The 13944-nt window shown below is 38.1% G+C and overlaps 1 protein-coding gene across 1 annotated transcript in view; it reads left to right on the top strand.

Moving 5' to 3' along the window:
- LOC124265473 (dystrophin-like) overlaps positions 1 to 13944 on the top strand; it is a 199136-nt gene that overhangs the window by 31505 nt on the left and 153687 nt on the right. Inside the window, 3 exon segments of the mRNA XM_046700270.1 lie at positions 6247 to 6364; positions 12708 to 12919; positions 13402 to 13556. Coding sequence (XP_046556226.1) covers positions 6247 to 6364; positions 12708 to 12919; positions 13402 to 13556 — 485 coding nt within the window.

Raw genomic sequence — 13944 nt, 5'->3', positions numbered from 1 at the left:
ACATCTGTTTAAAAGGCTGCACAAGGTCAAGGAATTAGATGGAATATCAATACAGCAACACAATATGAGTTTCAGATTTGTTCATGGCCAATATACTCTTTTTAAGGATGTGTAGCATAAAAAAGTTTTGATTTCAGAATTTGACAGGATATAGAATGAGTGAATGAGTATGGTTTAACGCCGCTTTTGGCAGTATTCCAACAATATCACGGGGGGGGGAACACCAGAAATAGGCTTCACACATTGTACCCATGTGGGGAATCGAACCCGAGTCTTCAGTGTGACGAGTGGACGCTTTAACCATTAGGCTAACCCACCTTCCCTTCAGGGTACAGTGCACAACCATGTAGAGTCTATTTCTGAACCAACATGTCTATTCTCTGAGGCTATTGTTGAAGACATTGTAAAAATTGATGTATCTTCAATTTCAGACACTTTTTGACAAATTCTTTCATCTTTCCACATGATTATCTTTCCTAATATTATCTACCATCTGAATCTTGAAACATGACTTTCTTCTGAAACTCTAAAACTCTGAATGAGGCTGGTGAGCAACAGTGCCTTGCTGTATTGTTTAAACTGTCTGTGTATTGGTTTCATACAGGATTGTCAGTTTGTGTGTGTAAAATACAGTGAATGTATGCATGAAATATATATGTAATATATTTACAAATATCACAAATATTTCAAGTGATATCTCTCTTTTTTTTTTCTTTTTAATTCAGTTTATTATCTTTATGTTATGGAAAATGTATAATATATGAGTTCTCTGATCTTTCATAATTGAGCTTTGGAATAGAATCAAAGATGGAATATAGCAAAAAAAGATATAGTAAAAAAGGGATTAATGAACTCTAACTTGTCGCCCATGATGTTAAAACATTGTCTATGCATCTAGGGTGGTGGGGTAGCCTAGCGGTTAAAGCGTTGGCTCGTCACGCCGAAGACCCGGGTTCGAATCCCCACATTGGTACAATGTGTGAAGCCCATTTCTGGTGTCCCCTGCCGTGATGTTGCTGGAATATTGCTAAAATATTGCTAAAAGCGGCGTAAAACCAAACTCAGTCAGTCAGTCAGTCAGTCAGTCTATGCATCTAAGAGATTCTTCTACAATATAAAAGAGACATAATCGTGTTTAAAATTACACTATACCATCACTGACTATTCAAGTCTGAGGACGACCAATTTATTCACTGCAATTTGTTGTGTAGTAATGCATTTTGTTGGTACACCAGAAAACTAAACTGATTATGGGTTCAAATCCTGATTAGGTTTGTCTGCACCATACCCTAGCTCATGGATGTCACCAAAGTGCTGAATCACATCTGTCTTTCCTTCCATGTAAGCAGTGTTTAAAACTCCCAAAATTCCAAGCCAGACAACCGGACTGGTAACTTAAAACATTACCAGTCCGGATACAAACTTGCCTGTCCGGTATTCCACAATAAAAAAAAATGTGACTGCCATTTCCAACTCGTGCAAGCTCTATTCACTGTTTGTAGGCAAACTATGAACCACATAGCACTAACAGGCAATGCAATGAGTTTAGGTAAACTGAAAGTACATGTGTTATGACTGGTTATCGTAACATAAACTGTACAATCGTATGTAGTTTAACATAATTTTCATAATACCTTAAACACCTCAAACTGACAACACGAGAACCTGTCTGATGTTATGAAATATTTACTCTTAGGGGGAAAAATATCTACCATACCACGGGGCAGGCTACTTTTGAAATTTGACCGTCCGAGATGAAAATAGACCGTTCCGGACGGTCGGGCAGGCGGGAATTTTAAACCCTGATGTTAGGCCGTCTTGCCATGATGTAACTGGAATACTGTTCAAAACAGCATCACACTGAGCTCAATAACTCATTCAAATCTGAATCTCACTGCAAACAGCTGCCACATTTCTTCTGTAATGTTAAAAATTACTCACTCAGATCTGAAAGCAGTCACATACATTTGTTGTGTTTTTCTATCAGCTTGACAGCAAGATTATGACAAGAAAAACTACTTTCCTGAAGCAGTTTCATACACTGTCCACTAACGAGAAAACATTGCATAAACCATTGAAAGAAGGCTACACAACATGTTGATTAAAGTGTTTTAGAAGGGATAGTGATAGTATCATTGACATGTTGGTGGTCAATGGCAGATTATTTGCAAACTTTAAGAGTAAGTTGAACTGTGTTGCTTTTTTCTTGAATTTTATGAACACATTTCTTCAACAAACAGTCAGTAAACTTGCCCCCTCTCTGTGACTTGAATTAAAAAGCAGATTGAGCTGAATTTATGTTAGTAAAAAATAAATATTGCAATGCATTAAGCTTTCCCTCGATTAGATTGTTCCACCAAAAAGATGTTACTTTTCTCTGACATGGGTTTAAAGTTAGTTAAATTGTCTTTTATTCAGGAATTGATAACTAAATGGATTTTTTTTTTCTCATTCTTTTTAGGAGATGCAGTACAAACAGAGATTAATTCCATTGTTATGTGCATGTTGCTCATATATATTTTATTTAGTGTCTACTGAACAATATTATCACTTAGAAGAAGACATTAGTACTTTCTTGATGGAGCTGAATTACAGGGAGGCATTTGGAAAATCATCAGTATGTGGGGACGGAAATGTTGGTGTTAAATTTGGCAAGTATGTGACTTGGGGAGATAATGAAGACTATTTGTCGTCATTTTTATTGATTCTATGCATGCTTCTGATGTTATCTGTTTTGATATTTATGTAACATTTCACTGGTTAATCCGTCCTGAGCAGTGGCTGTCTATCTACCAGTATGTCACTGTTTAACATATTAGCTTTTGGTAATTGTTTGAATGCAAACTTGAAACATTTATAACAGCTTGCATGCAATCCCTGACAAACAGATGGATTCAATAATGGACAGTGCTGAATCTACCAGGATATTCTTGTGTTCAATTGTATTGGTGGGATGATTCAGTCATAGAACAGAGTAAGCAGCTTAGGAGCTGACAGCAGCATCCTATGATGTCATCAAATCTTGTATAATGACCTCATGTACCTCCTGGGTACATCATGACCTCGCTGGGTGGATTATGGGGCAGATTATTGGGTCCCCAATAGCACGTTTGCTGTAAATATCTGGACTGATGTGGATTATTTGGTCCCCAATAGCATGTTTGCTGTAAATATGTGTATTGTAGCTAAAGTGTGTGAGTTGACTTTATGACATTGTTGGGCAGCACTGATTTGCCTGGTTGAGACTCAGTATTATGAGGCCCAAACTGTATCAGCTGAATATTGTTGATATATTGTTAGGCTCAAACTGTATAGCTGAATATTGCTGAAATATTGTCAGGCTCAAACTGTATAGCTGAATATTGTTGATATATTGTTAGGCTCAAGCTGTATTGGTGAATATTGCTGAAGTATTGTCAGGCTCAAACTGTATAGCTGAATACTGCTGAGTATTGTCAGGCTCAAACTGTATAGCTAAATATTGCTGAAATATTGTCAGGCCAAAACTGTATAGCTGAATGCTGCTGAGTATTGTCTCTCTCAAACTGTATAGCTGAATATTGCTGAAATATTGTCAGGCCAAAACTGTATAGCTGAATACTGCTGAGTATTGTCAGGTCAAAACTGTATAGCTGAATATTGCTGAAATATTGTCAGGTCAAAACTGTATAGCTGAATATTGCTGAAATATTGTCAGCCTCAAACTGTATAGCTAAATATTGTCAGATCCAAACTGTATAGGTGAATATTGCTAAAATATTGTCAGGCTCAAACTGTATTGGTGAATATTGCTGAAGTATTGTCAGGCCAAAACTGTATAGCTGATTATTGCTGAAATATTGTCAGGCCAAAACTGTATAGCTAATTATTGCTGAAATATTGTCAGGCCAAAACTGTATAGGTGAGTACTGCTGAGTATTATCAGGCCAAAACTGTATAGCTGAATATTGCAGAGCATTATCAGGCCCAAACCGTATAGCTGAATATTGCTGAAATATTGTAAAGCTCAAACTGTATAGCTGAATATTGCTGAAATATTTGTCAGGCTCAAACTGTATAGCTGAATATTGCTGAAATATTGTCAGGCTCAAACTGTATAGCTGAATATTGCTGAAATATTGTCAGGCTCAAACTGTATAGCTGAATATTGCTGAAATATTGTCAGGCTCAAACTGTATAGCTGAATATTGCTGAAATATTGTCAGGCTCAAACTGTATAGCTGAATATTGCTGAAATATTGTCAGGCTCAAACTGTATAGCTGAATATTGCTGAAATATTGTCAGGCTCAAACTGTATAGCTGAATATTGCTGAAATATTGTCAGGCTCAAACTGTATTTGTGAATATTGCTGAAATATTGTCAGGCTCAAACTGTATTTGTGAATATTGCTGAAATATTGTCAGGCTCAAACTGTATAGCTGAATAGTGCTGAGTATTGTCAGGCCCAAACTGTATAGCTGAATATTGCTGAAATATTGTCAGGCCAAACCTGTATAGCTGAATATTGCTGAAATATTGTCAGGCCAAAACTGTATAGGTGAGTCCTGCTGAGTATTGTCAGGCCCAAACTGTATAGCTGAATATTGCTGAAATATTGTCAGACCAAAACTGTATAGGTGAATATTGTTTGACTGTTGCATGGACAATTCACATGCTGACAATTTGACATGAATCACTGAAAGATACCATGGCTGTATTTCCCACACTGCAGTATTAACCCTTTCAACACCGCAGGCCGAATAATCGGCCACAACGTTATGAGTCCCCAGACAACGGAGGCCGATTAATCGGCCAGGCAGTAGTCACGTCAAAATGAGACATAATTTTAGGAACCTACCTGACTTTTGATTCATATATCAAATCTATCACATTTCACAATGTCTGAAAACACTTATTAAATTTCAATTTATCATATATTATCAGCAGAATTAAAATTATAAACTATTTTTCAAAATGTTATTGAAAACAACGATTCGGACACATGCTTCGCAGCGGGTCCACAATAACATTGTCAAAGAGCAAAGTACGCGATGTTTCGAGGAAATTATTAAATAAATTGAATAAACTAATGAATAAAATCAACAACAGCATTCATAAAGTTGTCAAACGTGCATATAAAATTACTATTTCCATCGTTTTGTGCGATCATGTAATGCAAGTCAAGTCACTGACAAGTGACATCGGCTCTCGCCGCCTCAATCTTCATTTCGGACACGATGTTTAATGCGAAAATACATACATGAAGCATTTTGCCACAGGTCATAACCTAGCACGATCGCCCAATAAGTTCCATAATTTAATACTATAGGTAGCGCATTTCTTGCTTAATATGTTCAGAATAGCATTATTTTACCCAAAACATTTGTCAAAATCTAAAAGTTTTCGTTTACGAGGCCCGGTATCCATTGGTAATATGATTGGCTGCCTTAGGTCAAATGTCTGATTTAAACCAATCCGACCCTTATAGCAGACTGTGAAAAGCGTCATTAGAAACCAATCTTTATCCAATAAAATCGCTTCTTACAACTGTGAAAATACTCTTGGCAAGGGTACAGTGATATTGTTGATGTTCAGAGCTTTATTCTAACGATGCCCAACATCAAACAATTTGCGCGCGCATGTTATTCATCTGAAGCTTTGCGGAGGTATTTTCAGTTGTTATGTCATTTTACCGGCGGAAAGCCACAGATATGTCGGAAATAGGCTTGACCGTACATATTGTTTAAGAAATCTTTTATAATAATTTTCTGATTACGTAAAATGAAAATATGAAAGGAAAAGGCACGGCCATGTTATGACATGTCACAAATGGAAAAAATCGCCATAGTTTTTGCTCCTTTCATTGGTTTATCTGGGCGTTATAAATGTAAGCTTGCATTTTCATTCAAATATAGATTTATTTAAGTTTTAGTTGTATTATTTGAATAATATTATAAAAAATAAACTTCATATTTATCAACAGTAGGATTAGATCTTTTAAATGGTGTATGGGATGTAGTAGCAATAACGTTTTACAAGCTTATAATTTCCTTCACAAACATAGGCTTCATCTATGACCTCAGAGTCTATGGGAACTCGGTGTCATGGCAGTAAATGCCTCTGGTTGACTGGTGTTGAAAGAGTTAAGGGTGTAATATTTCGGAAGAAGGCATTGGTTGTTTCTTGTATTTCTGGAAACCCCTTGATGTTGTGTAACCATGTGTGTAACCATGTGTGTAACCATGTGTGTATCCTTGTGTTGCAGGCGATCCTGCAGGACATGGAGAATCGGAGGGCCCAGCTGGACAGTGTCCTGAGTACCGCTGACCAACTGCAGCGGCAGACCAACAGCGAGAATGACCGCCAGATGCTCCGAGAAAGAGGTAAGTTCTTGTATAGAATTGAGATCAGGTGAACAAGCTTTAGAACTTGGCTGTTCTGTTCACAAACCTTGCAGTTGTGATTTGACATGGTCAGGTTGATGAGGCTTGGTGGCATGGCTGATGGGTGATCAGGTTAATAGATAATTCAGATTGGATGGTCAGGCTAGGTGATACGGCTGATTGGTGGCCAGGTAAGTGGTATGGCTGATTGGATGGTAAGACTAGGTGATACGGCTGATTGGTGGCCAGGTAAGTGGTATGGCTGATTGTATGGTAAGACTGAGGTGCCAGGTAGGTGATACGGCTGATTGGTGGCCAGGTAAGTGTTATGGCTGATTGGATGGTCAAGCTAGGTTATACGGCTGATAGGTGGCTAGGTAAGTGTTATGGCTGATTGGATGGTAAGACTAGGTTATACAAGGCTGATTGGTGGCCAGGTAAGTGGTATGGCTGATTGGATGGTAAGACTAGGTGATACGGCTGATTGGTGGCCAAGGTAAGTGGTATGGCTGATTGGATGGTTGGATGGTCAGAGACTAGGTGATACGGCTGATTGGTGGCCAGGTAAGTGGTATGGCTGATTGGATGGTCAGGCTAGGTGATACGGCTGATTGGTGGCCAGGTAAGTGTTATGGCTGATTGGATGGTAAGACTAGGTGATACGGCTGATAGGTGGCCAGGTAAGTGGTATGGCTGATTGTAAGACTAGGTGACATGAATGTTGCTCATCAACCCTGGATGGTTGGCTGATGTTCATGCTTTCATTCAATGTTTCTCCTGTTGAAGGCAGTAGTTATATAGCTGAATCTGTGATGAGATGTGGAATAACACCACTCTATATCATTCAGTAGGGTGACTCACTCACTTACTCACTGGTACACCCGGGTTTGTTTTTAATGACATGTTAATGATACTCCTGAACCTTCATTAAGTTAATGATTTGCTAATGACAGTATGACATCATTAAAACATTCATACAACATGGTTTAATGGTGGATTAGTTAATGATATAATGTATCAACAAAGATCGATACAATCCAGTTTTTATAGGATTAGAGTGAGTGAGTTTAGTTTTTTTATTACTGTAAATAATCGAGTCTGGACCAGACAATCCAGTGATCAGCAGCATGAGCATCAATCTGCGTAATTGGGAACCGATGACATGTGTCAACCAAGTCAGCGAGCCTGACCACCCGATCCCGTTAGTCGCTTCTTACGACAAACATGGGTTACTGAAGATCAATATTTTTACCCGGACCTTCACAGGTAATAGGATTAAGATACCTGATAACTTAAGGGTTATAGCACAAGTACACTTGACACATTCAGGGTTACAGCAGTACCTGACAGTGAAAGGGTTACAGTTTCAGCACGGCTGTAGAGGTAACCCACTGGTCTCCAGAACTGCTTTGTCTACACAAACGTTTCCCTACATTTAGAAACAGTTAAAGCTGTCAAGGATTTCTACACATAATTGAGGCCGGAGGGTGGAATTTTGAGTGCCTCTAATTTGAGGCCATTTTCGTTAAAATGATGCATTGAAAGACGCAGGAGTAGGGGGAAAAAGATGGTGTTTTGTGATGCGAAAAATATTGCAACAGGAACTATGCAGTTTAGAGAATAATTGGTGCAGTCATTTTCTGTAATCATTTGCTGGGATAGGGAGTTGGTCCTGCTGGCACAGTTTGAAAATTTGCTACAAATTGAGATTCCTAAATCACAGAGGATATCTGGGTGATTGCTTCTTGTCTGGTCTGAAGTAACTCGCAGATTAAGTCTATATTTTCTCTGTGTAACAATTTCAGATAATTACATTTTTTGGTGTGCTTTTGTAGGCCTGTTTAAAAACGTGTTATACGCCAGTAGGAATTGATGATACAATTTTATTCATTTTTCATTAACTTTTCTTTAGAATGTGTTCAAGCTTCTTGCCACTCTACAAATCTAGCTACAATTTCAGTGTTATCAATGAAGAATTGAAATGTTTTTTCTCTCCCAGTTTGTAACAGAACTCAAATCATTTCTGAAAGATTAAAAGAAAATAATTAATTGTAATTGTTAAGATGAAATCTTCTACAAAGTATAAGTACAGTTCTTGTTTTGTAGGAAGGCAGTAGTATAGCCCAGCAATTAAAGAGTGATTCCAACATACGGAGGGATCAAACCTGGGCCTAGATTTTCGAAGCTCTCTTAGAGCTGAGATAGTCGTAAGTTAATGTTAATGCATGGCACTTACGACTATCTTAAGTCTTAGAGAGCTTAGAAAATCTAGTCCCTGTGGTTGGAATGCAATGAACCCAGAACTTTTGAGTGATGAGTTATGAACCTAACCATATAGCTATCTCTGCTCACAATAGGAGGGGCCTGAGTGGATCTGCCCGAAATGGCAGCCTGTAATCAACTTGGCACCAGGGAACTAAGGGGTTGATAGCATGAACATCAATCCATGATAGGGGAGCAGTGATACAGAATCAGTGTCCAAATCCTTGTCAGTGAGTCCATGCAGTTAGGACTGGCGGAAAACATCTATTATCAGAAATATACTCATAGAAACAAATAAGGGAACACATGAAAGTACAAGTGTTCCTTTATTTATTTCCAGAATTTCACTCACAATGCCATACATACCTTGTTAAGAAACCTGGAAAAGAATAAAGGAACTCTTGTACTTTCATGTGTTCCCTTTTTTTTTCTATGAATATATCATTGATTAGAGGAAATATATTTATTATGGACATGAAATCGTGTAGATAATAACATCTATAATTAACTATTGAAATACAGTTTTAGTTTGTACACACAAAACACAAAGTTAAATCTTTATTCTTTAGCCTCTTCCAAATAATGTTCAAAAACCGGGATTTTTAAGTAGATCATGGATGAATGAGTCACCATGGCCATGAAATATGTTGCTAAGTTACTTTGACATTTATCAATAATCTATTGATATTTACTTAATGATTATCAATTGCTTTGATCAATATCAATAGCAATCAAACAAACAAACTTGTTTGCGCTGAAATCAATAGGAAGACAAGCATGGAGCCATGGAATACCAGTGGGGTTTGATTTGGTTTGGTTAGTGTTTAACGCTAAACGCAGCAATATTCCATCTATATGACAGCGGTCTGTAAATAATCGAGTCTGGACCAGACAACTGAGTGACTGGCGTCATGAGCATGACAGCAGTCTGTAAATAATCGAGTTTATACAACTGGGATGAGCATCGATTTATACAACTGGGATACGATGACATGTGTCAACCAGGTTGGTGAGCCTGACCACCCGAATCCTGTCAGTCGCCTCTTACGACAACATGGGTTGGTGAAGACCAATTCTAACCCAGAACTTCACAGATCCCCAATAGGGACAGAAGCATGTTCTGCAGGAGACCTTTTCTGTCCCAGAATCTCAGGGGAACCAAACATCCAAAAGCTGACATTCAGCGATCCTGATCTGACACTGAAGTATGTGATATAATAACACTGTCCAGTCATACGGTGCTGCCCCCATATAATAACACTGTCCAGTCATACAGTGCTGCCCCCATATAATAACACTGTCCAGTCATACAGTGCTGCCCCCATATAATAACACTGTCCAGTCATACAGTGCTGCCCCCATATAATAACACTGTCCAGTCATACAGTGCTGCCCCCATATAATAACACTGTCCAGTCATACAGTGCTGCCCCCATATAATAACACTGTCCAGTCATACAGTGCTGCCTGCCCCCATATAATAACACTGTCCAGTCATACAGTGCTGCCCCCCATATAATAACACTGTCCAGCAGTGCTGCCCTGCTATATAATAACACTGTCCAGTCATACAGTGCTGCCTGCCCCCATATAATAACACTGTCCAGTCATACAGTGCTGCCTGCCCCCACAGCGCCAGCAAAGGTTGCATCTATTTACTCAGTGTACTTGGAAATTATTCTATGGAATGTCAGAACTATTACATGTCAGAGTTATCATTACAGCATTATCATCGATGACAAAACCGGTGTGAACGTACATCCTTGCATCTCCTTTGTCAGTTAATCCTTTAAGAACATGTCAGAATCTGTGATTATGTTCGGTCCGTTAGATGGCTGTTATTGCCTGCTGGTTAGCGATGACCTTTGCTTTGAAATTTACACTGATCGGGATGCATTGTCAGTTGAAAAAACATGACTTGCCCCAGGATGCTAATTACTGGAAACTTTCTTCGTGATTTTCAGATGTCAGCTCAAATAGTGTCCTGTTGTATTGTATCATCACGTATTCAGTGAGCACAACAGACTTCTATCTTTGATGGGTCAATGGAATGGATTTTCATGTGATGTGTTTTTCATACTGTTCATTTGGACTTCTGAAATGAGTTTTTCGAGTATTGAGTGGATCTCAGTTTCAAGATTTTATTGATGTGAAGGATTTTATTTTGGAAGTGGGTTTAGTTTCATTAATGAATCTTGTTTTAGAGCAGAAGTACATTTTGTGTGTGTAAAAATGGGTTTAGTTTCAGCAGTTATTTATATTTTAAAGCATTGATGCATTTTGTGTCAGATATGGGTTTAGTTTCATAAAAGAGTCATGTTTTAGTGCCACTGATGCATTTTTTCTCAGAAACGGGTTTAGTTTCATGTATAAGTAATGTTTTAGAGTATTGATGCATTTTGTTAAAACAAAAACGGTATGTAACGGTTGGGTTTCAAAAAGTATTCATTTGATGACTACAGGGTTTCATAAAAATGTTATTGTGATATGGTGCGATATATTTATCTTCAACATTTTCACTTTTTAATAAACAATTTAACTCCAGATCATAATCTACATGCAGAAAGTAAAAGTATGTATAACTACATAATTAGCCAATTTTTTAAATTGTTACCCTCGTGATGTATTTAGGACAATGTATTTGACTTGTAGATGTAGATCTGTATGTTGAAACTGACACCTCCACTCTAATGTGGTGATTACCAGGAGGAGCAGGAATGTAGGTTGTACAGGTTGAGGAGGCTTTAGCATAGGTGGTCGTAGTTAGATGGGAGGGTGTGAAGGATGGGGCTGTATTGAACAGAACATAACCTGAACTTTATTTATTGGTGGTCGTAGTTAGTTGGGAGGGTGTGAGAGATGGGGCTGTATTGAACAGAACATAACCTGAACTTTATTTATTGGTGGTCGTAGTTAGGGAGGGTTCGGAGAGTGAGAAACATGGAGCTATATTGAACAGAACAGAACGCTATGCACTATGATTATAGTATAATTGCACTATATTTAGTGCAGGGTGTAGTTCTGAAACTTGTAATGTATTAATTGTGGGAAGAGATCATGGTACTGTTAGTTGTTGGAGGACTTGGTTTGTATCTACGATGTAGAGTTGTCTCCCTTGGTCTCACCAGTATATTATGCTCTTGGGTTCATATTCAACATTTGCCACAACTTTGATCCTTTGTCAAACTCTTATCCAGAAGCAGTGTCACTTCACGCTGTCCACCTAACTGATCTGACACTCTGTAATATACCTCTAATACTATGTACAGAGGTTTTACATCCAACTCATGAAGACACACAATATCCGTGTGGGGATTCAGGGTTAGAATTAGTCCCCAGCAGCCTGTGCTGGTCATAAGAGGCAACTTCATTGATAGTGTGGTCAGTTACCGGTCAGTTACTGGATAGATCGAGTGTCATCATACCTCAGTGATGTGCATCAGTGCTGACAGTATCTATCACTGGTGTGTCTAATCTCTCTCTCTCACACACACACACACACACACACACACTTACACGCTTACGCGCGCGCACACACACAGCAGTCATTTTGCTATTTTCAACAAAACTTTGTTCATTATGTAAAGTTCAGCTCTTGAATCCCCCGAGAGATCATCCATCTCACATCCAAGTCATAATTGCTTTGTGTTTGCTTTAGAGATTAAAAGGCAACACTTTCCTATTGTGTGATTTTTACAGCTGTCATATGTTTTGACATATCACCTTGAGACAATGACAAGCTCTCTGTGAACTTGGTGACAAAAATTCTTTTTGATGAAGTGATGCATGATGATGATAGCTCCCAGTGTAATCCGTGATTAGTAAGTAGTCTGCATGAACGACGCAACCTGAAATAGTCATATTGAATCAGTTCTAAACTGACACCATTCTGCATGGTTTCAATTAACAGGAGAAATAATAAAGTTTAGAAAAATACCAATGTCTGGTTTTGACAGAGAAATTCCAAAGCAAACTTCAGATTGATTTAGAGATTTAAATCAATGGCATAATTATTTGGCTTGAAATGTGCTTCATAATTATACTTTTTGAAACTGATCAATATTATTTCTATATTTGACAGCTAAGAGACTCCGTGAACATTGGGACGAGGCTTTCAGGAATGTCAATAGACGTAAGAACCTGCTCGATGATATGCTTCTTGAGTGCAGACAGTTTGACGAGCTGTATGCCGAATTTGAGCGATGGCTGTCACAGATTGAGGAGGAGCTGGATGCTCGTCCAATCAGGCCTGAGTCTCCAAATGATGTAGACAGACTTCTGAAGGAGCACAAGGTAGACGATGTTTATACATTTGTCAGATTTGTTCACATAGAAAGCATATCCGTTTTGATTATACATCAAAATCTGATATTCTTCATTCCACATTAAATGGTAAATGTTTATGCAATTGAGTATTTTAAAACCCTGTATTCCTCTGGTGTAACAAATAACTCATGCTGACAGTTTGAAAAGTTAAGGTGAGCTACAATGGCATATGGTATGATTTTTAAACAATCGTTATAATCTTTTAAATCCTTAGGTGTTAGTTGCTTCCTGCATAAAAAAAATAAGTTGCATAACTGTCTCATAAGGAATTGTTGAGATTATTAATGACTGGCAGGCATGTACAGGGTAAACAGTTCCTTGTTAAAAATGTCAGAGGGTGATGACATCTCTGTAACAGGTTTTTTCTGCCTTCCTCTATGATGATAGTAGTAGCTGGTGTATCAATTATTCAGAGCCCAGTTTCAAGATTAGTGTTTCATGGCTTACAGAAGCTGCAGGAGGAGGTGAACCAGCGACAGGATACCGTCGACAATCTCAAGCGACTGGCGGAAAAATTAATTGATGACTACAATCAGGATGACACAAGACAGGTTCGACTGCAGTTGGAGAGACTGACCAACCGATGGTCAACACTCTTGAACAGGTAAATGTAATGTAATATTACAATTTGATATTATAATGCTTTTGTATATTTATGAGATTTGTTCTTGATATTTCAATTTTTGTTTGACATTATGTCTTGCTCCCTGAGGACTTCACTGGCTCTGTTGAGTGAATGTGTTCAAAATGACTTTGAACAGTATTTAAACTTAGGATCATAATTTAAGGAAGGATAAAATATATGGATGAACACCTTTTTACAATCAAGGATATGTGTAGAGTATGGTTGAGAGGCATCTATACAAGTATGAGAGTGTGTTTTTACACTTGATTGAATAAGGATGTAGTTTCATTAGAGTGGAGATGCCTGTATGGTACACAATGTGGGAGATCTAATGTATAACAGTCCTAACAGGTGAAGCCTGCAGTTT

Source organism: Haliotis rubra, unplaced genomic scaffold (genome assembly GCF_003918875.1).
Source record: "Haliotis rubra isolate DU_JTF1 unplaced genomic scaffold, ASM391887v1 Scf98, whole genome shotgun sequence".
NCBI lineage: Eukaryota > Metazoa > Mollusca > Gastropoda > Lepetellida > Haliotidae > Haliotis > Haliotis rubra.
This window is presented reverse-complemented; position numbering and strand designations above follow the sequence as displayed.